Source organism: Haemaphysalis longicornis, unplaced genomic scaffold, assembly GCF_048455015.1.
Source record: "Haemaphysalis longicornis isolate Haplotype H1 unplaced genomic scaffold, Haemaphysalis longicornis Haplotype H1 scaffold_20, whole genome shotgun sequence".
Classification (NCBI taxonomy): domain Eukaryota; kingdom Metazoa; phylum Arthropoda; class Arachnida; order Ixodida; family Ixodidae; genus Haemaphysalis; species Haemaphysalis longicornis.
In genome coordinates this window covers 4,439,707-4,462,308 of record NW_027526296.1, presented here as the reverse complement: position 1 = coordinate 4,462,308, position 22,602 = coordinate 4,439,707, and the positions used below count along the sequence as shown (strand labels likewise).

Here is a 22,602-nt window from a genome sequence, read left to right as displayed (position 1 = left end):
TCTGGTGGGTGTTAAGTACTGGGGGAGCGGGGCATGTAAAAAGGCCCCAGGTTTGTCCCAACCATTTCACATTTCCTCTTCACTGCTGTGGGCTCCGCGGAATGCATGCGATCCTCTGTCATGTTGAACCAGGAATTTGAATTGGCAGCAATGCGATATTAGTGGCAAGTGCATGGGGTGCAGACAAGAAATTGCGGCTACTCGGTAGGGTAGGACAGATATTAAAAATTTCCGACATTGGAGTGCAGAATGTGGTATTAGCGTGTGGATGAAACCGAACAGCAGCAGTATGTGAAAAGTTTGAACAGTTTCAAAGTTTGAAAATGCCATAATAGATTCTCAATGACAGTCTGTCAAGCCTCGTTGTCTTGAGCTCAGGTACGAGAAATTGCCCTCTATGAAGTTCGAGAAATGCTCTCTGTAAAACACCTGCAAAATGTGTCTACAATGGACTTGGCATTGGTCGTACAGTCTACGCCTGTTACAACGGACCCTCTTAATGCGGAAAGAAATGTCTGCTGTTTCCCAAGTATTCAGTAACCGAACGGAGGTGGGGTATATGAGCATGAAGGGGCACACCTGCAGCGTCTCTGCAAAGCGTTTATGTGGAAAAAAAGAATCACCAAACACTCTCTTCAAAGCTAAGCACCAGCACTTGGGAAAGGTTTATAGCACATGCAGTCGAGTGTGCACGCTAACCTGAGCAAATAAAGCAACAACGTAACTAGGAGCAATTACTAACCAGCTATAAAAACCAGTTGGGGCCTGCAGAATTAGCCAGGCTCTTTTCAAACCCTTTGTGACAAGGCAGGTTTGCCCGAAAACGTTCGTGAAACAATTCAGATCGCTGCCTAATGTTTTCCCAATGCAGATTCGGCATTTTTAATGACCTCAGTCTGATCAGTAAAACAGCCGATACAAAATAGTCCGATGAAGGACAGCTGTGAAATCGTAAGTTAGACCAGTTGGGCTCTGCATGGCCAGCGGCAGATTGCATGCAATGTATGGGAACCATTCCACTGCTAGAGGCATGTCTTACCTTTTTTTATCGAAGGGAAGAGGAATGATATGTGCAGAAATAATAAATAGCCGAACTTTACTGAACCTGAGTTCTTTATCACATAAACAACTGTGGCAAAGGCAGACTCGACTTCCAGGTGCGCCGCTTAGCGTATTCGAGAGCGCTGTTCTTTAATCTCACCGGACTCGCGTTTTTTGGCAGCCTCCTTGTTCTTGACAGTTGAGTGGACCATCTGCTTAGACAGACCCATACTTCTGGTGATGCTCGCCTGTCTTCATGTATGACAGCGTTAATTATGCTTTGTTTATTGAGCAGTGAAATCAACTACGCACTGATGGTCGCACAAAAAGGGGGGGGGGCACTGGCACTGACCGAGCTCGGCTGTGCCAACGACCGTTCTGCGATGACATTGTTGCCAGACATTGTAGTTTCCTTTCCAAAATAAACAAAGGAAAAGATATCAGGTGCCAGCACCGCGAAAGTCTGCTATTATCATTCAGTTAAAACAATTTTCGCGAGAAATTTAGTCTGTTGTAGCCAATCGTCTGCTATAGTCAGGTTCATTACAAGCGGAGTGGATTATGCTTAAAATGCATGGGGACCAAACAAACCAACAGAAATAGTCTGTTGTAACCGGAAGTCGTTGTTGCCATATCCACTGTAACGAGTGTAGACTGTAGTATGGCACTTTGAGCTCCTAAGACCACTGGCAAAGCGCACGAGCAGCTTTCTTTAGCATCGGCAGCAAACTTTGCCACAGTGCACCTGATCTGACTGGAGAGGGGTATCGTTGGCAACTCTGGCTGCTGCTTTCTTGACCCTTGTAGTTCAGAGATGAAATTAAACTTCGAACCATAAGCTAGTCTATAGTTCATACCACAAGTTAGGTGCAGCACTGTGGAGGCTACATTGTTGTCAACAGTGCGCCCACTGAGGGCGCCGAACTCGCCGTGAAGGGGGTCCTGAAAGGACATTCCCTTCTCCCCTCTCGGCAGCTGGAACCGCAAGGCCCCGGCGCCTTTTGTCGCTTCCTTCGCGGTGAGTTAGGCGCCCTGAGGGGGCGGGCTGTTGATAACAATGTAGCCTCCACAGTGCTGCACCTAGCTTGTGGTATGAACTATAGAAGTCTAGATATTAATGTTTGGGAAAGTTTCTGCGAAGCTCTTAGCTTGTGCCATTAGTGCTTTGAAGTCCTGAACTTTGCAGCCCATTTTCCAGTCGTTTGAGTCCACAACCATTTTGGCACTTTCTGGCACTGCTAAGAAAAACACAAACTGTGCAAGGAGAACTGATAGGACATTTATTTTTTCTCTTGCGCTCTGCTTGCAACTCCTTTCGCTACAAACAGATGAGGAAGTGGTGATGCTTCCCAGCGCACATGAAAACGCTCTGGAATCCAGAAGGCCCATGCTGAGCATTTCACTGCACTGTAGTGCAAAAAGAAGAAAACAATAACAGAGAAAGTTCACTTATTCCTCAAGAGATTGCACAGCATTTATGCGAAGAATGCGGGCACTTTGCAGCGAGAAAGACTACGAAATTTAACCTCGAACACTGAACTCAGGCGTGGCCCGACAACAGACCGCAAAGGGCTAATTTGTTGTTTTACTATTTACTGAAGCTTACTCGTCAAACTGTAAAATTTTTGGGAATTTCAGTTTTAGTTTTGGGGACCTTGAAGCATTTGTTTTGACTCGAAAGTAATCGCTTCAAGATGACACCGCTTGAACAAAATTGTTGCATTCCCTTCGAAAGCAAAAAATTGCTATTTGCGCAGTCATACTATACTCTGTTCCTAGGCAGCTTGCTAGAGTTTAGAGGCATGTTCTAACCCTGTGCACACGATGTAGGTTGGGAAGATCTATCTAGGACCCAGTTGCAAAAGAAGTGGTGTTCAACTTGAGAGGGCACAATGTCTAGATTTCACTTGCCATTGCCGACGGGCCTCAGTAGCTATCGTGGCGGTGTTTTGCAGGCAAGCGGCGCTCCAGGGACGGCTGTCGCCACCTCCTGCTGCTGTCGCTGCTGTCCAAGATCGACCACGGCCGATCTGCCTCGGAGCCGGGGCCTTCGTCCTGCGAGAGCCAGGCCGCACCCCTGGTCGAGGACAGCCCACCGGAGAAGTCGGGTGAGAGTCTTGGAGGGGGCGCTGCTGTGGCCGCGAGTCTCCCTACACAAGGGCGGCCTTTCTGAAGGACGGGATTAGGAGAAAATGTTGCCGTGAATTGAATCGGATTCAAGCCATGGGAAGGCCCTCTGCAAGGCCCAGAATAATCCGGCACTCAAGCTTGATTTTTTTACAACATAGAAGTGAAACACTGAAGAACAGAACATGAATTTTCTTATTGGTGTAAGTTAATGTCCTCTACTCTTTACTCCTGAACTCTAAGAGTTTTTCTTTGCGGGAAAGTCTAGCTCACTCGCCCAATATATTTTTTCAGCTGGTTACATTGTTGAGCTGTGTGTGAAAAATGACCACTGTCAGTGGGATAGGAGTGGCTTAGTCACTGTTGCTGCTGTGGGGGCTTCACGGCACAATGTGCATTGCCGTGAAGCTGTACCAAGGAAAACACCTCGCATATGACCCGCACCTCTACTTTACCCCTGAAATTTTTGCATTTTTGGTGCGGGTTGTACAGGCGTAGACACGGTACTGTCAGAATTTGACTGCATAGCTAGTCGTATGTATTCGCATGTGTTGTGTGAGTATCGAGCTCAATCTGCCTGAATCACCACTGATTACTTTCCTCCAATGTGCCGCAGTGTCATTCATCTTAGCAGTTGTATAAAAATCAGGTGAACTTGACTACCTTGAGCTAGTGCTTAAGTGGGTCTTCATCATGTGGGGGGCTGTACTATGAAGTCCAACCCCTGAGTCATGTTTTTTGTTCCAAGTTCCGTGACGACCTATAAGGGACTCTGGTACTCGTTGCGAGGTGGCAGCAACTTTAGCAATGATGCAAATGAGATTGAACGCTCTGGCTCATCATATCATGACTACTCTGCGGGATTGCTCGTTTATTCCAACACACACCTTCACTTGCATACGCTTGATGCTAAACACTTTCCGGCAACCTGCCGGCTCTTGGCCCCAAACGCTGCCCAAACTCTCTGGTCGACGTGTGCCTCTAAATTCCCCATGTTCCAACTTGAACAGTGCGCAGCTTCTTTTCCCCCCAACGGATGTCGTTTTTTCCCCCAAAAGAATATACGAGCAAAACACGTGTCAATGCAATGATGACCATCAGTTGGCTCGCCGGATGCACGGAACTGCGTGTGTACTCAGAATTCGGGTTCCTTGACCTTTCCCTCTTTCAGCGAAGGTCGGTACAGCGAAGGTGCACGTTTAAAAGTGTCCTGTACAAAAAGGCCGCAGTTGTCTTTCTGGCCGTCTTCGACTCACCACCCTCTCGTCTTCACCGTTCCTGACAAAGAACTTCCAGAGACTTGCGGAAACTTCCGGTGCAGCTTCTTTAGTGTCTAGCTAACCTTTCTAAATAATTTAGCAGATGTTTGTGCTTGGCCCACACCCAGGCCGCACCATTGATTATCCAGCCTGGAGTTGTGCAGTGCGTGTGTGCTATATACCACCGCGTCTGTTCCTCCTCCTCCTCCTCTGTCGTCGCTTCCAGTGAGCGCAGCGGCCGCGTCCTACTCGTCGGAGCTGGAGCCCATCTCGGAACTGCTCCAGAACAGCCAGGAGCTGTTTGCCGTGGCTGACGAGTCCTTCGCCGAGCTGCCCCGGGTCACCTCCCCCCAGCAGCTGCTGGCCTGCGTCAGGTGGGTGGGGGGGGGGGGTGGGGGGGGGGGGGGGGGGCAGGCACCCTTCTAGGCAACTCTGCCGAGTTAGTGGGCCGAGCACCTGTCGGTCGTCAACAGTGTGCTACGCACGTTCGGATTCTATTCTGTCTATGTGGAGTGGTAATATAACTGCTAAGGCATGCTGCTATGGCTCCAAGGAACTGGGCAAGTCTGCTGTCTTTGGCCGGTTTTTCTGTGCAGTGGTGTTGTGAAAGCACTCAGGCCAATGGCCCACGCCAATCGCATACACTGTACCACCCTGGCTGTGTATAGTGGCATTGCTGCCAGTTTATCATCGGATGATAAAGTGCCCTAGTGTGTGTGTTTTTCTAAGTAGCACTTATGCACCCTCACAGCTTCCTCTCTCTCTCACTTTTTGGGGTAGGGAAGGGGTTGAATGCCTGGAGTTCAAGTATCTCTTAGTGTTATGGTCATCTTCTCGTGCTCCCTCATGTGCACTGCACTGTACTGAAAGACACTTTGATCAGTGTGCCAAAAGCGTACACGCTTCCTATATTTGGAAGAACGCATGGCATGTGAGCAGCCTTCGTACATACTGGAGCTGTAACGTAGCTCTCACTTGTGCATACAACTGACATGGTAACGGCCGTGAGAGCTGTTTAAGCTTTTAGTTCCACCGTGGAGCATTACCAAAAAACTGAGCCCAGCCGAGCACACGTGAGCGTGCTCTTGAGGAGTTCACAGTGTTGTCCAGGCTTGTACATGCGCTTGCACCACAAGGCGAGCTCGCAAAAAAAAAAAAGAAAGAAAGAAATCAAAGCGGAACTTTCGAACGTACGTGAGCGTGCATCTGATGAGGAGTGGCCGGCGGAGGCCAGCTTGACTTTTCGTGGTGGGACCTCTCACGTGCTCTTCTGCTTGCCAGTTCACGGGTGTTTGAGCCTGAAGTGGGGAGGACAGGCGCCACAGGTTCTAGCGCGCGCTAACGCGTTCCACTTTCGGAGAGATGTGAAAGGCTGCAGACTGAACGATTCTGGCCTGCCAGTCATGGAGAACTTGCAGCAGCAGGTTTGGAAATCCATGTAAGGTGCAACAGCCGGGTCTCCAACAAAGGGAAAGGGGCCACCAGCTCTGCTGTTCCTCCAGCCTTGCACCAGTCCGCGGCATCTTAGCCTTCAACCCAGCGTCCCGCCTAATTGTGGTCGTAGCGCCAAATCCTCCCCTGGCGAGCCTGGGCGGGCAAAAGTGAGTTGTAATTGCCATAGCAACGTCACCGCCATCTTGAGCTTGGAGGCGTACTAATTGTCATGGCAACACAGCGAGGAGGCGCAAAATGAGGGGGGGGAGGAGGGGGGGCTGATGCTTTCCTCCCCCCGCTTCTTCCCGCCGCTCCGCTGCCAGCCCCGCTAGCCCCTAGCCCCGCGCCGCCCGCTAGGCCTCGCCGAGACCGGCGCGCCTCCATGCAGGCGTACGTACGCAGCTGGGACAGTAAGACGGCAGCAGAAATCGCAGTTCAACACTTTATTCATGTTACGAAAATACGACCGAGCACAAACGCAACGTGCCATGATAAGCACTGATGTTCGACACGGCATAGCACAAGTTGACATCGAACACGGTACACGTAGTTGTACAGCTCACGACACCGCGCTATCGTTCAGATTAAATTCACGCTTTACAAACGAGTGTCTCACCTTTTGCTAACACGAAGCAAAATCACTTCTTGCTGCGCTTCCTCCCTGTGCATGGGGCATATAACCGCTCTTCTGTGGTGTTCAGAACGCTGTCACGATATTTCCGATATGCTACGACTCGCACGCGAGCCCCGCGGCTTCTCTCGCGCACCGGCGCCGCTGTTGCTCCGGCAGCTGAGGCTGCTGAGGCGACCGTTACCCCGCTGTCGCGCATGCGCGCCTAAAGTCGCGCCGGGAAGAGGTAGAGTGGGAAAAACAGTGAGAGAAGGAGGAGTGTTTTGCTTGCCCCGCGCCGCTGCGACTTGGAGCGTGTAAATCAAAGCGGAACTAGCAAAAAGTCACCTCGGACTGCTTGCACCAGCAGTGCAAGCTGCGACAATCTTTTTTAATCCCCTGCCAAACCCCCAATACAGCGAAACCTTGTTAAACCGTACCTGATGGGGGCGCGAAGAAGGCACATACTAACCGGCACTACGGTTTATCCGAATGCACTAAATTAAAGGGAAGCCAAGTCAGGGATTTGGCTTAACTAGGTATAAATAGAAAGTGCAGTTTATGCGGGTACAGTTTAAGAGATTCCACTGTATATTTAGTTCAAAGCAGTCCAGAAAGTACTTTGATACATAGACAATCTGTTATGGGCTCTTATAAAAGCACTAGTGCTTTCAACCTATTTTTTGAGGTAGGAACTGCAGTTGAACCTCAAGGCACTAAACCTCAGTAGAAGTAAATGTTTGATATAGTGAATTAAGATTTATCAAACTTCATGCCCATTGAACTCCAAGTGTGTTAGCCTCTGTACAACAAAATAAGCTCTTGCTGTGTAAAGTGTATGAGGGGCTAAAGTTACTCCCCTCAATTGACGAAAATTTTGGGTTTGCATACGGATGCTCTAACCCAAGTCCAGCAATTTTCTGTGCTTCCCACCATTCTGTTTAAAAAAAAAATGACACCATCTTCCCGTAGGGGAACCCTGAGTAGTATGCGAAGCAGCCATGGGGTCGACTGAAGTTCCCACTAGTTTTCAGTTCGTCATTTCCGTTGACGTTCAGCTTCGCGTGCCTTCGTTGTATCAGTAGCTTCTTGACGTAGTTTGAATGAGTGAAGGACATAAGGCACGTTCGTAGCACATGCTCCCGTCTCGGTTTGCAGCGCAGTGGGAAGAGCGCCACGTACCTGCCGTTGCGGCAAGGGAATCGTGGGATCGAGACTGGGCGCCGCCTAACTATTTCTTTTTATAGTGGACTGCGCTGACGTCAGCCCTAACGCTGGCGGGGCTGAAGAGATGCGCATGCGCAGTAGAGTGCGGACAACGACAACGAGGGAGGGAGGGACACAGCCCCGAGCATGAGATGCTTCGCATCTAAAAACAAGCATTGGAAGTGTGATGCTTCTGTTTCCATACCAATCTGGTTCAGATTACGGGAGCACACTCCGTGATGTGCTGTGGTCATCTCATCTCGTATTACATGAAAGCTGTATACCTCTACCCTCCAACGGTTTCGTCTCCATGGGCAAAAACTCCACACAGCCTAAGACACTGAGTGCATGCATCAGGCTATTCAGGCATACACCACAGAGCTCAGAATTTGTTTTAAGGAAACCACAAAACAAGCATCGAAACTGCGTTATGGGTGATAAGGCGCCTGTGAACAGTGGGACCCCCCTTCCCCCCACTGTGTGTTCCTGGTAAAGACTGTTTGCAGATTGTCTTTGAAGGCTAGCCAGGACCTAGTGACACTAAATAGAGCAATTCTTGCCCAAGACGTCGAGCGCATGCATCAGGATTGGCAGGACCCAGCATTTGTCGCGTCTTCGGACACACTTCTGCTGCAGAAGTGCTGTTACACGCTTCGCATTCGGAACAGCATCAGTCGCATGCAGCCACAGAGCGGGGAGGACAAGCTAAGCCTACCAGAGTTGACCGACTAAAATGCATGAACTAGAAAATGGCAGTTCCCATGAACCGTCACAGTGCAAAGAAATGTATCACGTAATGCGAACTGACCAATGGTCGTGGCGGCGGCACTGAACAATAGGAAAGAAGAGTGCCGATACTCTTTACTTTTATGTAGTGACACTAGCCGAGCGCAACCGACAAGCCCGCTGAGACGACAAGAAACATTTCATACCCTCCCCCAACAATGGCTTTTCTGGACATCCACTTTTGCGGGGTGGGATGGCGACCAATCTTTTCATCATCATCTCTGGCATGCCTGCGCCCAGTGCAGGGCAAAGGCCTCTCCCATTATTCTCCAATTACCCCGGTCCTGTGCCAACTGTGACCAATTTATCCCCGCAAACTTCTTGATCTCATCTGCCCATCTAACCTTCTGCCGCCCCCTGCCACGCTTGCCTTCTCTAGGGATCCACTCTGTTACCCTTAATGACCAACGGTTATCTTGCCTTCGCATTACTTCCCCTACCCACGCCCATTTCTTCTTCTTAATTTCTTTTTCTTAAAATCTCTTATTGTCTTTTTACTCCTCCTCCCCCGTAGGCCTCTCCAGCAGCAGCAGCAGCAGTCCCTGCCCGAGCCCAAGCCACCCAAGGACAGGAGGGGATCGCATGGCGACGCTGTGGCTTCCTCTGGCCGGTCGTCCAGTCACGCTGCCGGTATGACACGGGGGCCTCTATTCACTGCCAATCCACCCTGGGTGTTCAGGCTTGGCAAAGTGTGCCGTGGTTCTGGGCCGTCTTGTGGTTCAGATAACAATTACTTCCATGGGCAGTAACTCTGCGGTGTAGGTTATGGTGAAGTTCCCCTCTCTTTCAGTCCTCTCTGGACGGGGCTAAGAACACTAGCAGCAATGCGAGCATTAGAGTTGGATGCTAAGTGGACACTGGTATCATCATCACCCTCACTGCAAGATGATGGTGATTACTTGTTTGAGGTAATACCAAATGACACCTCTGATCGATAGTTTTGAATCGAGGGATTTCTTCCTGACCCATGCGATTCCCTAGAGACACCATGTTGTGAGGATGCTGGCTCTCACCACTCTGCCTCAGTTCATTCTGTGCATCAGCTCCATCTACGAGGTGTCGAGTGGGTAATGATGGCCTATATGCAAAGCTGAGACACTTTTATGATGTGCCATTTCCAGTTCTTTCTGACTTACCTCTGTTGTTTCTCGAAAGAAATTAAATCATTAAACACAAGATATGACAGCACAGGATAAGTGACTTGACTGATTAAGCTGGGGTCAAGGTGCATCAAAGTTACACCTATGATTCTAATGGTTGTCGATGGTAGAGAGAGGTCAAGCTTTCAATCATGAGCGGTGGTTTTAGTGCCTCCTCTTTTCTTTCTCGTCTGTAAAACCGAGGCCAGATTTTAGAACTGGGGAGAGCGTTAAGATTGAGTGAACACGGTGAATGTTTTGTCGTCAACCCTGCGTGCGACTTGGAGCGCCGATTTGTGCGGAGTACTTCGAGCACTAAGGTGAACTCCTTGCAGGGTGGCTGGCGACCCATCACGACGGCCGTGCGTCCCCGTCATCCTCCTCCTCCTCCTTTGTGCCTGGCCCGTCCTGCCACCCATCGGGCACGGCTCGCTCCTGCCCGGCCTCCCCTTCGCTGCACGGGGCTGCGGCAGCCGCAGCCGTAACGGTGGCCGCCGCTGTGACGGGCAGCAAGGCCCACGACGGAGGAGGCACCCACTCCGCACCCACACCCAAATCCCACCATGGCGATGGGACACCCCAGTGAAGCGCCCCTGGCACACACTATCAGCATCCTCCTTTTACTGCCCCCCTCTCTTGTCTCTCTGTCTCTTCTTGATCAATCCCTTGCTGTGCCTCTCTCAAATTCTCTCTCTCTCTCTCTCTCTCTCTCTCTCTCTCTCTCTCTCTCTCTCTCTCTCTCTCTCTCTCTCCGTCTCATTCTTGTCCTTGATCTCATGCTCGTGACCTGTCGTTTGTTTGCTGGCAGTCTTGTGGCAGACTTGGAATGGATTGTGTGTGTTTGGTAGATTGCTCTGATGGCTTTCTTCAGAGCTTTCTTCAGAACATGACAGATGTGCAGCTTTTTTCCCTGACTCTTATGTTTTGCCAGTGGCTGGTGATGAGCCGTAGTTGGAGCCATGTTGCCTGCTGCCAGTTCGGAGTGTCTAAAAAAAGAAGAAAAAAAGAGGCACTACTTTTTAGATGGAATCACGGAAAAAAAAAGAATTGTTGTCACGCCGCTTGCTGGGATCTAATTGAGAGGAAATACTTTGCTTCCTTCTTGCTCTGGCATCTTTGTAAACAATATTTTCTGAACGTACAACTCTGAAAAACTTTGAAAGGAAAGAGCTGTGAAGATAGTATTTTAATCGTGGGGTGCATTACACTGAGCGGACAGCATTGTAGGCAGCTTTGGAAGTAGTCTCTATCTTGTTTCGGGAAGTGGGTGTCTAAACAGGCATCTAGAATTGGAGCAACACAACGGCCACCCCTGCAGGCTTCGTTACAGATTTTGGACAGTGTTTTTTCGAGCTATTTTGCCGTCTTCGCAAAAATTGAACAGGTTCCTAAGACGGCTCCTGCATCGCATAGCCATCTACTCGAGTAATCGGACCACTGTAGTAGTGTTGAGGGTTGGGCAATTTAATATATGTTCACAAAACAGCACAGCGCTGATTGGACTAAGAATAGAAAAGACAGGATGACGCTGAGCTTCAACTGAAGTGTTTTTATGAAATTAATTGGGACAGACTCATTGTGTTGAACCTACATGAAGTGATTGGCAACCTAGCGAAACAAGTTTTGCTAAATTCTCGCAACCTCACGAAATATGTCCAGCACCAATCAAACCTTCTCTGCTAGCTAAGAGTTTCTGTGTATGCACATAGCGTCTTACCGAGACAAGCTTCTTGCGGTCGTGACAGCAAGTGTGGGGGAAATTCCATTTTGATCACTTACGAATTCCATTCTGGCGATGAGTTGTCAAGGCAGACTTGTTAAGAATGGCCTCTTCTGCTCTTGAAAGTGCCCCAGTGCAACGCTTAGTTCCTTTGTGCCGTCATTACAGTGAGTACTAAGACACTCGGAAACTTTGCTCCTTCAATGCTTTTTTTGCTTTTTTAGTTTGCGTTCCTTGGATTTGCACATTTACATTTTATTTCCTTCTGATTTAGTCAATGATGCGCAGTATGCCTGGCAAGCTACATCACCCTGGTATCTTACAACTGCTGGCCTGCAAAAATGTTAAAGGTGTGACTACATCATATGTATAATGTTCGCTCTTGCTATCGTGAAGTTCTGGCCAGTGATGTGAAGTTGAAAAGATAAATACTTACTTGTTCTTGCTAAAGCACAAAAACCTAGCTGTTCACAGTAGTCACGACTGTACATTGTTGTGAATAATACAGTGTTCCTTCCACAACGAAACAGCGTTAAAAAGGTTTGGGTAAGACTGTCCTTACTGGAAGGATGCACAGCCGTTATGTGGACAGCTTGCCGCATTTATGGAATGGAAGATTTTGCAAACACGGGGAAAAGCCAAAGTCAGTTGGGGGGCAAAATTACCTGCCAGCACTTCTCAACATGCATCTTCAATTTTTTTCTTTTTTAATAAGTTTTATTTATAATGTGCATATTACTTCTCAGTGGCACAGTAGCATCTTTGTAATGTTGGCTCACTGTTTCGTGTTTCAGCCCCAATCTGGGTTTGTTCCCTCCATTTCATCCTGTTCACAGTTTTTCCGTTCACTGTCCACCACTGGCAACATGTGCTGTGCCACTACCGTTTGTTTTGTTTGTTCCGTCGAAGAGTCTAATCATATCATTTTAATTGTGCACATGTGCACATTCCTAGGTCAAGGCGACTGCCGAATTATGTGCACTGTGTTAGCTGTACGTGGGATCACCCAACCACGAATTTTTTTTAGTTCCAGCGAAGGGTGTTGTGTGTGTTGTTCGACGTGTCAACACCACAGTTGTGTGCAGCAGATGTGTACAGCCGTGTGTTTCATTTTCTCATTATAGTGAGGACGTATGTAGAGCAGCTTGTGACGGAGTGGCAGCCTCGTACTATTTTTACGCACAACCTTGGCCTTGTCTCTGTGTCGCACCTGTAGATGCAGTTGGTGTGGGTAAAGGCAGCACATCCATGGGGTTGGGATGGTCCTGCCAATCGCTCGGAGCAGCAGTGTGACACTGGTGTCACTGGTTGCCGCTCCAGACAACTCCGGGTACACCCAGTGCAGGCAACTTGGTATGTGCTGACTGGTTGTGTTAAGCTTTAATGGCAACTGCAGCAGCTTTTGTGGGGAAAGGGCAGTAAAGAAAGGGCAAACTATTTTCTCGTATAATTCAGAACTTGGACGTATAAAGAAATATGAAATGGATTTCGTGCATACTTAGAAAAAAAAAAGGCATAGCTTCTGTGTTCAAAACCTATTCTCTGAGATTTGTAAGAAAACAACTTTAGCAGGCAGCAATCGCTCCAATCTTTATTCCATGGTTCTCAGTTGTTTAGCCAAGAGAGCTAGCTCAGTGCATCTGTAACGTGCACGAGTGCAAAATCAACAGAAGCTTTGAATTTCTCTGGTATTTTGTGGTTTTGTCTGCATCAGTGGGAAATTTTCTGTAAATTGGCAATGCAAGCTTGCTCCATAAGTTGTGGGCTGCAGTGGAGTGGTGGAAGTTATTGCAAGCAAAAAGGGTGCTGTTGAGGCAGTTCTTGTTTTCACTCGTAAAAGAGTGCAGACATCTTTTTTTTTTTTTTTAAGCAAGATACTCACAAATGGTGAACAAGCATCTATAACTTAAGTCTCGTTTATCTAGAGCCTGAGAATCTATTTCATGGTGGTGTGTTTGCTGCTGCTGGACAGCTTTGTAGTCTGGAAAGAGAAAAAGGTTTTTTTCAAGATGCAATCGAGCCATTAGTTCTTTGACACTAGTAAAGCTTTGTTTGATGCTAGCTAGTAGTTTGAAATAAATGAATTATATTTTCATGTATTCAGTAAGTAGTATAAATTGGCCAAAACTACTTCAGATTAGATTGTCGACTGCCCGCCGGCAGTGCTGCGTCTCCTTATTCCCTCGTAGTGCATGAGCCAAGGTCAGAGTCCCACTTGCTTACAGAGTACTGTTTCACCGCATGTCTCTCAGTGAGGCTAGTATTTCCAGCTTGGGGAATTTCCTGGGTAGTGGGGAATTGAACGTCAGTTGAAAAACTCGCAGGCCACAGCCGAATTCTTCCCAGGAAATTACCAAAGTAAGAAATAGTCCCCTGGTGCGTGTAGCGTATATTTCATGCTTTATGCCCACGGCTACTTAGAATCTCTTTAACCGATTCTAAATATAAGCTAACGAGCTCTTCGAGCTTAATGTAAGATGCTCTGCAACTGTAATGCTTTTCAAGATACTGGGAACGTGTGCAATAGCTAATACTCGACGTAGCTGTCTTGCAGGCAGCCATAACTACTGCTAGACTTGCGAGCGGTGATCTGTCGTTTTTTAGAATTGTTTCAGCTTTTGGACTGCATGTTCTGTGTTGTTCACAGGAAAGTATTTCCAGAGATGGCCACATCTATCCTAAGCACAGTCTAATGCAGAGATACTAGTTGAAATGCACTATCCTAGTTCATTAACTAAGCTTGCTTTGCTGCTGAACTCTGACCAAACTGATGAAAGTAACGGCTTTACAGTGTCGCAGGAGAAAGTGTCCCGACTTGTGTTGCCTACCTCTATTTTTCGAGTGTCTTTGAAAAGCAGTGAAAAAGGGAAAAAGCTCCAAACACTGAAGTCACGCTTCTGTGATGGAAACTACCACAAGGGAGATCTGAGAAGCTAACCAACTAACATTTTATGTGAAATAAATAGAAACCGCTTTAAGCTCGAAGCTTCCTGTTGGCAAATTTCAGAGTGTCCCTTTGTCTCCCGTTCTGGTATACAATTCTTGTTCAAGTGCTTGCTTGAGACCCACCAGTTATTTCTGCTGAGTGTGTAGGTATTGTCTCTGTAGAGCTAGATGCACTATGTTAACTGCACATGTTTGGGAGCGGCTGCTGACGCTAGTCGCTTGCACTCTGCACTTGTTTTACTGTCTCACCTTTGTCTTTTCAAGGCCAAAGTCAATCTTGATAAGGGGACACTGGCTCAAGACATCCACAGATAAACTAACTCTTTCGTCATGCCTTAGCCTGTCCACATTTCTTCTGCGTGTTTATTTCATTGTTCTGGCGTAGACGGAGACCTATAGCCTGCAGTTTCAGGGGATGCAGATTTGCATCGATTGAATTCCAGGTTGCCTCGTTTTCTTGGTTCCAAGTACAAAAACACATTCCTTTGGCAAGTGAAGTTTGTGTAAGATTGCCAAGTGGGTGTTGAGTTGACACGTGGCATCGGGGCAGGCGCTTGCGAATGCATTGGCTGCATTACTGGTAGCCAAGATGATGTTTGAGTACATATTGTGGCGCACCTTTCTAGGGCCTCAGTATGTTCACTGAAGAAGTTTACTTGTCTCTGCCTTGGGTTTCTTGATGGCATAAACTGCCGTTAACTTAAAGCAGGCATGACTTTCTCCAAAGCACTTCAGAGGTGTCTAGTTGTTGTCTAGTTATGTCCATAGCTGTACATGATGTGCACCTGTGTTCACCAAGAAACATTCCAACTCGCACTGTGCAGTGCAACGAGGGCTTGTGTTGTTTCTGCATACAATGTTGTCGGATGTGTTATATACATGACGCAGTCAGTTTTTGTTGTGTATTTTCTTTTTTTGAAATATTTATTTTGTAGGGATGATGTCTCAATAAATGTCTTTGGCCTCCCGATGGCGTTGAGAGCTTCTCAGATGTGCAAGGGCAGCCTGTGAAGACCGGCAGGAAAGAGCTTGACACCCCGGTCTTCAAGGCGGAAGTACATTTGCTTGGTGACCGGTAGAAGTGTGCTGCTCGTTCTTGTCACTGATATCTGCAAATAATAAGAGATGGGAGAAAAAATAGTAATTTGCCATCATATGCACTGGAATTTCAAACTGCAAGCAAATTCATGGAAACAAACTTTCGAAAAGGAGCAAGTGTGATTCTAGTGTTTGTCTGTGCTTTACGTGGCTGCAGATTTGTAAGTGATGAACGAATGAGGTGGAACATGGAGTGTTTGTGCGGAAACAACGGTCCAAGCTAGCTGTACTGCGTAACACTTGCGTTGTCGCAAGCTTAAATTAGCCTTGTTGTGGTAAGTTTCTGCATCGCATTGATTCTATGTTGTAAGTGCAAAGACAAATTCAGTGACACCATTGCAATGGCAAGTGGTCAAAGACAAAATTTTAAACCCTACACTCTGTGAAAACACTATGGTCACCAGCTGAGAAACACCTTTCACGTGACTGCAAACTTGTTGGGGCCCACAAAAATGCATACCCACAGAGGGTTGGCCATTTGGATATAATTACGCAACCCCATTAAGGGGCACATGGGTCTTTGGGACCAAAAAATTGCCCAAAAATCATTTTTTAGATCCCAAGCGGCCAATTTTGTCTCCCGCTGATACAGCACCTAGCCAAACGTTCCACTTTGGGGAATCAATCTCTTACGTCGCCGGCGTCAGCGAAGCCCTTTCCAGGGTGTTGGCGAAATACAACTTGCGAGTTGCCCACATCCCCTGCACAAAACTTCAAGGCAAGCTGGTAAACGTGACAGACAGACTCCAGAAAGAAAAACACCCAGATGTAGTTTACAAGATCCCGTATGACGACGATGACTGCGTGTATGTTGGTGAAACTGGAGAGCTGCCAAGACGCCTCTATGAACACCAGCATGACGTAAACAAAAAGAAGACCACCGTGAATGCACTTGAAGATGTGGAAGCACACAATCACAAAACTGACTGGGACAGTGCCACAATTGTAACACAAAAGAAACGCGACAACCAGGCTCCTTGTGGGACCACTGGGGACACAAATGACACCAGATACAATCAACAGGACAGAGGGAAACTTTCTCGTTATCTACCCTCGATCACTATGACACATCTTGAGGGCATAAAAACAATGACGACTTCTTGCCTTGCCTCATTGCCTTCATCGCGAGCAAAGATCCCGTATAGGACCTTAAACATCAAAATTGTGCATTTGACTCAGTCATTGATCACAACTTTGTTAAGAACTTATGCCTGACCAGACAGAATTCCATCGAACCCCAGACTAAATGCAGAAGCTGCTTCCAGGCGAACTTTCAATGTCAAAATCCATAGCGCATTCATCGTTCCATAAATGATTAACAGGAGCTGCTGTGGTGTGATGAAATGGTGAACTTTGCTTTATGCATGGAATATTTTACGACTGAGACTACGCTTCCAGCCCAGTTCCATCATAACAGGTAAGGCTGAGACTGCATCATGTAGACCACAGAAAAATAAGTAATATTGACAAATTAATGCACTGTCCAACTAGGTATGTTTGCAGAGCAAACAGATTTGAAAGGATAAGGATGTGAGCCCTACTTGATGTGCAACCAAGGGTCGACCACAATGACACCAGCCCTGACCTTACAAAAGTAGTCCAGGATAGGCCAAAGTGGCATTACTTGTGTTGTGACAGCATAGGTTATCTCCTGCCAATTCCCACTGATATTGTTCCAGGGGTGTCCATTATAAACAACTCAGAGGTGTGGTGGAAGTTGAAATCCCCCGTCACAAGCACTGCTTTCAGGCACAATGCAAGGCGAATCCAAAGGCATAATAGTTGCGAGCACCATGAAGGAAGTACACGTTAACCAATGAGAAAGGGCGGCATCTTAGGGAAAGATCAGCAAACAATCTTGCATTCTGAGGACAGAAAATGAAAGGTGGTAAGCGTATTTCAACAGAGTAGATACTAATATCATTGAACCCCCCCCCCCCCTTGACTTTTACAATCAAAGCAGAAGGTTCTGTAATTAGGGAGAGTAAAAGCTGTGCTAGTGTCCAACAAAGTTTCTTTTCGAGAAATAGTTTCAGAGGGAAACTTTGCAGACAAAATGAAAGTTTGTTTTATTCGAAAAATTTGGTGTTTTACAGTTCCCCCAGTGTTTGTCCAGCAGCAAACAATGCTTTATTCACCCAAAAATTAACCAATTCTTTTTAAGCCAAAGTTTTGCTTCTCCAGCTGAATAGTGTGTTTCGTGATGCCTGCGATGATGCATCTAGGGCAGACATTTAAACATACATTGGCATATTGAATAGCGCTGGAGCGAATGTCGAAACTCCTTGTTAACTGTCAGTCCTCCTAGATGTCGCTCCGATACCACTCAAGGACCACTGTCCGCACTCGCTTTGTTTTTGACCGGATTTGTACTTGGCTCATTTTGCGACGGTTGATAGTAATCATTTCATGAAACATGGGGTATGCTCGACAAACAGGGTCACGTAAGGCGTCACTCATGCCAGATTGCCAGTGTAAGCTCACCGCGCCAGACGGCTCTGGAGCTTTAACTGGCATTGTGTGCGGATTAAGCAGGACTCAGGCGCCAAGTTCTCATGGAAGCAATAAAACACTTTGAGCAAGGCAGTGAGCGCTGCTTCGTCTTCCTTTTCACCCTCTATCGCCCCCTGTCTGCGCCCATCTTTTTCTTCATTTATAACACACAGTACGCACTGGTGCTTCTATGTTTACGTCTGCGTTTGTAACTTCCACTGTTTACCCTACCAATCGTTTTGTGCTATAAAAGAATGAGCACTAAATTTAAGCACAAATAGGATCGTTCTGCAAGCTTATAATCCCTGTTTGATTTGCACTGGAATTTGTCAACCTCAGCAAATTGCAACTATAATGTCATCAGTTCAGTGCAGAAAAGTAGCTAGGGTGTTGCATGCCCATTCCATGTTTTCCTCATTATACAGCTAGTGAAGTTTTGCGTTAAAAGTGGTGTCCGTGCTATTCTAACGAGGCACTTTTTCGAATGAACCAAACTTGCATTTTGTCTTCATGGCCCCTTTAAAGGGAAGCTGAAGCGCTTTCCAAAAACATTTAAAGGCACGTTTATATAGTTTCCTGCGCGCTGACTCCGAATATCACATTGAATTTTAGCGTGCATAAGTCCAACCGGCATTTATCTTCCAAAACGCGCGGTTCCGTTTGAAAGATGCGCGCTCTTCGTCTTTTGACGCCCCTGATTGGTTGCGCCGTCATGACGTCAAAGGAGGACACCCTTCGGCCGCGCAGCTTGTCGGAAGCATTGGGAACGATCGCACGGCAGCGGCGCTTGCCATTTCGGCAATTTAGCTTGCAGTTTATTGTTCGCACATGGCTGCATGTTTATTTTATAACTTCCCGTGCTGTTGGTTCAATTATCTTGGAGCTTAAATTTGCTTTACGCGACTGAGAATCCCAAAGCAGTGACTATGGCGTCGGCTAGAGGGTTCTCTAAAAATATGTATTAATTAGGCAACCAGCATAGGGGGTTTCTATTTCTTATGTTAATATTAGGTACCGCCTGAACTGTTTGCTCCTATATACGAAACCATTTATGCTGAAGATTAAGCGGCGTTTTATAAACAATCTATAAACAATCTACCAGCGAAAAGCACGTACGTGTGCACTGCGCGAAAAAACAGCGCTCATGCGCTGTAAAGGTATATGCGAGACATATGTTGCCGGTACATGCATAACCAACAAGCGGACTCTGCTTCCGAATTTCCTATGTTCGTTGTCGCCCACCCTAGCCCCGTTACTCATCCCCATACAGAAACCCACACGCGCGCGCGCCATTTGGGCAGCGGCGCTAAGGCGCCTCCGCAATCGCTAGCTGCACTTCGATGAGTGGCGTCTTACTGCTTGACATGCACTGATTCTGAAAACACTGTAGCATACTGGTGCCTTCGTAGCATTATCGGCTCTAGTAGGGCTTGATTTTTGCGTGTGCGTTGCGCATTCTGCTACCATATTACGGCCCCCTCGTTATAATTAACAGACCAGTCGGACAAGGCAGTTGCGTTGTAGTTACGTTACTTTAAGTAACAATCACCAAACGTTTGTGATAATGAATCGTTGGCCTGCTTCGGCATTTCTAGATTTAAGTATTTACTGCGCTCGTCGGACAAAGGCCGTATATTTACTCTCCGCTCCTAATTTTTTAGTCTCGTCGTAATATATATCAACGACTATTATTGGCACACATTTGCGGTTCAGCGGCAACAAGTGCTTGCCAGGTTATAATATGCAGGCACACGGAATCTTGGGCAAAGAATTAGGCTCCCGCAGTCAACAACACAAATTATGGCACGGTGGTGGTTGGGAGCGGTGTTTTTCCATTCCAAACAAATATTACCTTATCGTGGCATGTATAGTTGCAAAATAAGTAATGTGGTGGTCTTGGTTCTGTTACTTTGTAGGAATACATTTTGCCTTTTAACCCGGAGAGAACTTCTATCGGGATTGGCCCCTTGTTTTAGTTTCGCCAGAAATTGGGGTTTTGAACCCATTGGGGTAAGCCCATAGGGAAAGAAAATCGACGCGTTTAACGAAACAGGTATCTCCTGAACAAATGTGACTGTTTCTGGAACGGAACGAAACACCCCCGGTCAAAGTACAGCAGTATTCCCCATCCTTCCTAAATCTAGAATCTAATGCGAACATTCACGTCCGTCGCATCAAAAAAAAAAAAAAAAAAAACGCATTCGAGCGTTTTACAAAGTATCTAACGTAGGTAGTGTAGTATATTCTGTCATCAAGCACAACCATCTCGGTTGTCGCTTCCGTATGTTATTAAACATACCGGCATGCATCATCCTGCTTAGGAATACGGCATGGTAACGTATGCCTCGTTTGGCGTTCGTGCATACTTTTTGAACACGAGAATTGTACAAGTGCTATCAACTCCAACAACAACAAGTATCATTCACATGGAAACACGGCGATAAGAGCATGGCATAGGCGGCTGATCCGGCAGGAAGTCCAAGTATGACGTTTTTCAGCCGGCTTTCGCCCGCGCTCTTCGGTCTTCCGGCATCGCGCGGCAAGATGGGGGCGGGGAATCGGGCTATTTTTTTTTTTTTTTGCGCATTGCGCAGCTTCTATTGGATGTACTGCGAAAATATTTCGTACACGGGAACTATTCAATGTGTACTTGCTGCTAGTCAACTTTTCTTTTAATTCTAAAACCGCTTCACCTTCCCTTTAAATAACAGATCTGAAGAAGCAGAACGAATTGAACAATGCCATCGTAACGCCTTAAAGGAGCCATGAAGACAAAACACAAGTTTGTGTTATTCGAAAGATTTCGTGTTTTATAGTGCCCCCAGTGCTTGTATGAATGCAAACAATGCTTTATTCACTGAGAAATAATTAATCTACGTTAAAATTTTGATTTTCCCGCTAAATCGTGCATTTTCGTGTCCGCAATGACATCACAGGGCCTTTTTTTACCGTTACTGAACCTAGATGGTGCCACCAAACTGCGGCAAGCCATTTTCTGCCTTTGGTTTGTTTGTGAACGTATTTGTACCTGGCTTGTTTTTTTCATGGAGGCAATTGTTTTGCGAAACATGGTGCTCACTCGACAAATACGGTCACGTAAGACATCGTCACTTGCGTCAATCGGCCAGTGTCGTCCGAAACAACCCCAAAGCACCGCAGTCCTGTGCAGCTAAACCAAGCATAGTGCGCGCAGCACCAACAGTAGTATACGCATCGGTACTTCTATGTTTACGTGTGCTTTCGTAACTTTTACTGTTTGTCCCACCATTCTTACTGACATAAAAAGAATGTGCCCTAAATTTACGCACAAATAGCTCGTTCGGCAAGCTTATAAGCTCTGCGTAATTTGCGTTTGCTTTTGCCGCCCTCCGCCGATCGCAGAGCTGTCCGGTATGACATCATGGGTTCTGTTGCGGAAAATGAGCTGGTGGGTTGCATGGCCATTCTCTTTTTTCCTAATTATGTAGCTTATTTGAGCGAAGTTTACGTTAAAAGTGGTGTCAGTATGATTCTAACGAGGCAATCTTTTGAATGAAACAAACTTGTGTTTTCTCTTCATGGCTCCTTTAAGCGAAGCCATGATGTGCTTCATGGCACAAGATACGCGGAGCCACGTGGAGAGCGAAAAGTGCTGCTGTAGCTAAGTGCGGTGCGTGGCGGCAGTGGCACGTCATATCTAGCGCGCGCGCGCGCGGACACACACACCCCACTGACCTCACACAGCGGCGCAGCAGCCATAGCTACTCGCAGCGCATAACTGGAACACTCAGCGGCATTCCATTGCACGTGAATGATTTTGAATTCACAACTCATCACAAGAGCTTGGATATTACCAAGCCGCGCACTAAACCATCGTTCCCGAAAGGTAAACCGTTGCACGATCGACGCGAGATGCGCATACCTGTCCCGTGATGTCCTTGCTGCGGCCCGTGGACAGGCCCCGCACATCGATGGTGGCGTCGGCCAGGTGAGACAGATACGTGCACAACTGGTGGCAGTCCGCGTCTTCGTCGTGGGAGCAGGATTTCGTGCCCACCAGGAGCGGTCCAGAGTCGCGGACGCGCGCGTCGGCCCTCAGCGACTGGACCGCGCCGAGGATTTCTCGGTTCGTGAGGCCGAGGTTGAGAAGGCCAGAGATGTCGTCGACCAGCAGGAGAACTTCGCCCTTGGCCGGGTCGTCCCCGACGAAGCGATGGAACTCGTCCAAAATCTGAGACGTGAGCCGGGAGAGACGGTCACCGCTTTCGGATCCCGACGCGGGAAGGAAGCTGAGAGGATGCGAGCCGTCGGAGAAGGAACTCTTGACGAGGCTTTTCAGCAGCTTCAGGCAACTGAAGGTGTAGAAGGCGTTCTTGGCGGAGTAAGACTTGAGGTTTATGCCCACTTTCTGACACACACTGGAGAAGAAAGCGTCGTCGTGGACGAAATTGAGCTGGAACACCCGGCGACCAGACTTGAGGTAGAGCATCAACATGTGATTGAGGACGAAGGTGTGCTCCACGATGTCATCGCTGGAAACAACAACAAACTGCCTTGGAAGCGCCTTATTGTCAAAGTCCAAGAACGTATTTAATTCTAAAAACATTGCGCAGTGGTCACTTCACTCTTACAAACGAACTTACAACGGCGGCAACAGCGCGTACACATCACAAGCTCACACGTGCATCCGCGCTTCTGCTCATAGCCGCTGCAGCGTATAAAAATGTGTTTTGTTGTTTGTTAAACGCTATAATAACTAAATGC

The 22,602-nt window shown here is 47.4% G+C and overlaps 2 protein-coding genes across 3 annotated transcripts in view; one reads left to right on the top strand and one right to left on the bottom strand.

The window, feature by feature from the left end:
• LOC144172308 (uncharacterized) overlaps positions 1-15,235 on the top strand; it is a 57,161-nt gene extending 41,926 nt beyond the window's left edge. For both annotated transcript variants that reach the window (XM_077701066.1, XM_077701067.1), the window contains exons 15-18: positions 2,997-3,149; positions 4,654-4,801; positions 8,978-9,093; positions 9,938-15,235. In XM_077701066.1, coding sequence (XP_077557192.1) covers positions 2,997-3,149; positions 4,654-4,801; positions 8,978-9,093; positions 9,938-10,188 — 668 coding nt within the window. In that variant the 3' untranslated portion in view covers positions 10,189-15,235. The remainder of the gene's footprint in view (positions 1-2,996; positions 3,150-4,653; positions 4,802-8,977; positions 9,094-9,937) is intronic.
• Positions 15,189-22,541, bottom strand: Elp6 (Elongator complex protein 6). The gene is made up of 2 exons (XM_077701069.1): positions 21,761-22,541; positions 15,189-15,377 (listed from the first exon to the last, which is right to left on the bottom strand). The coding sequence occupies exons 1-2, from the start codon at positions 22,442-22,444 to the stop codon at positions 15,255-15,257; spliced, it is 807 nt and encodes a 268-aa protein (XP_077557195.1). The 5' UTR covers positions 22,445-22,541; the 3' UTR covers positions 15,189-15,254.
• Between the last annotated feature and the right edge of the window lie 61 nt (positions 22,542-22,602).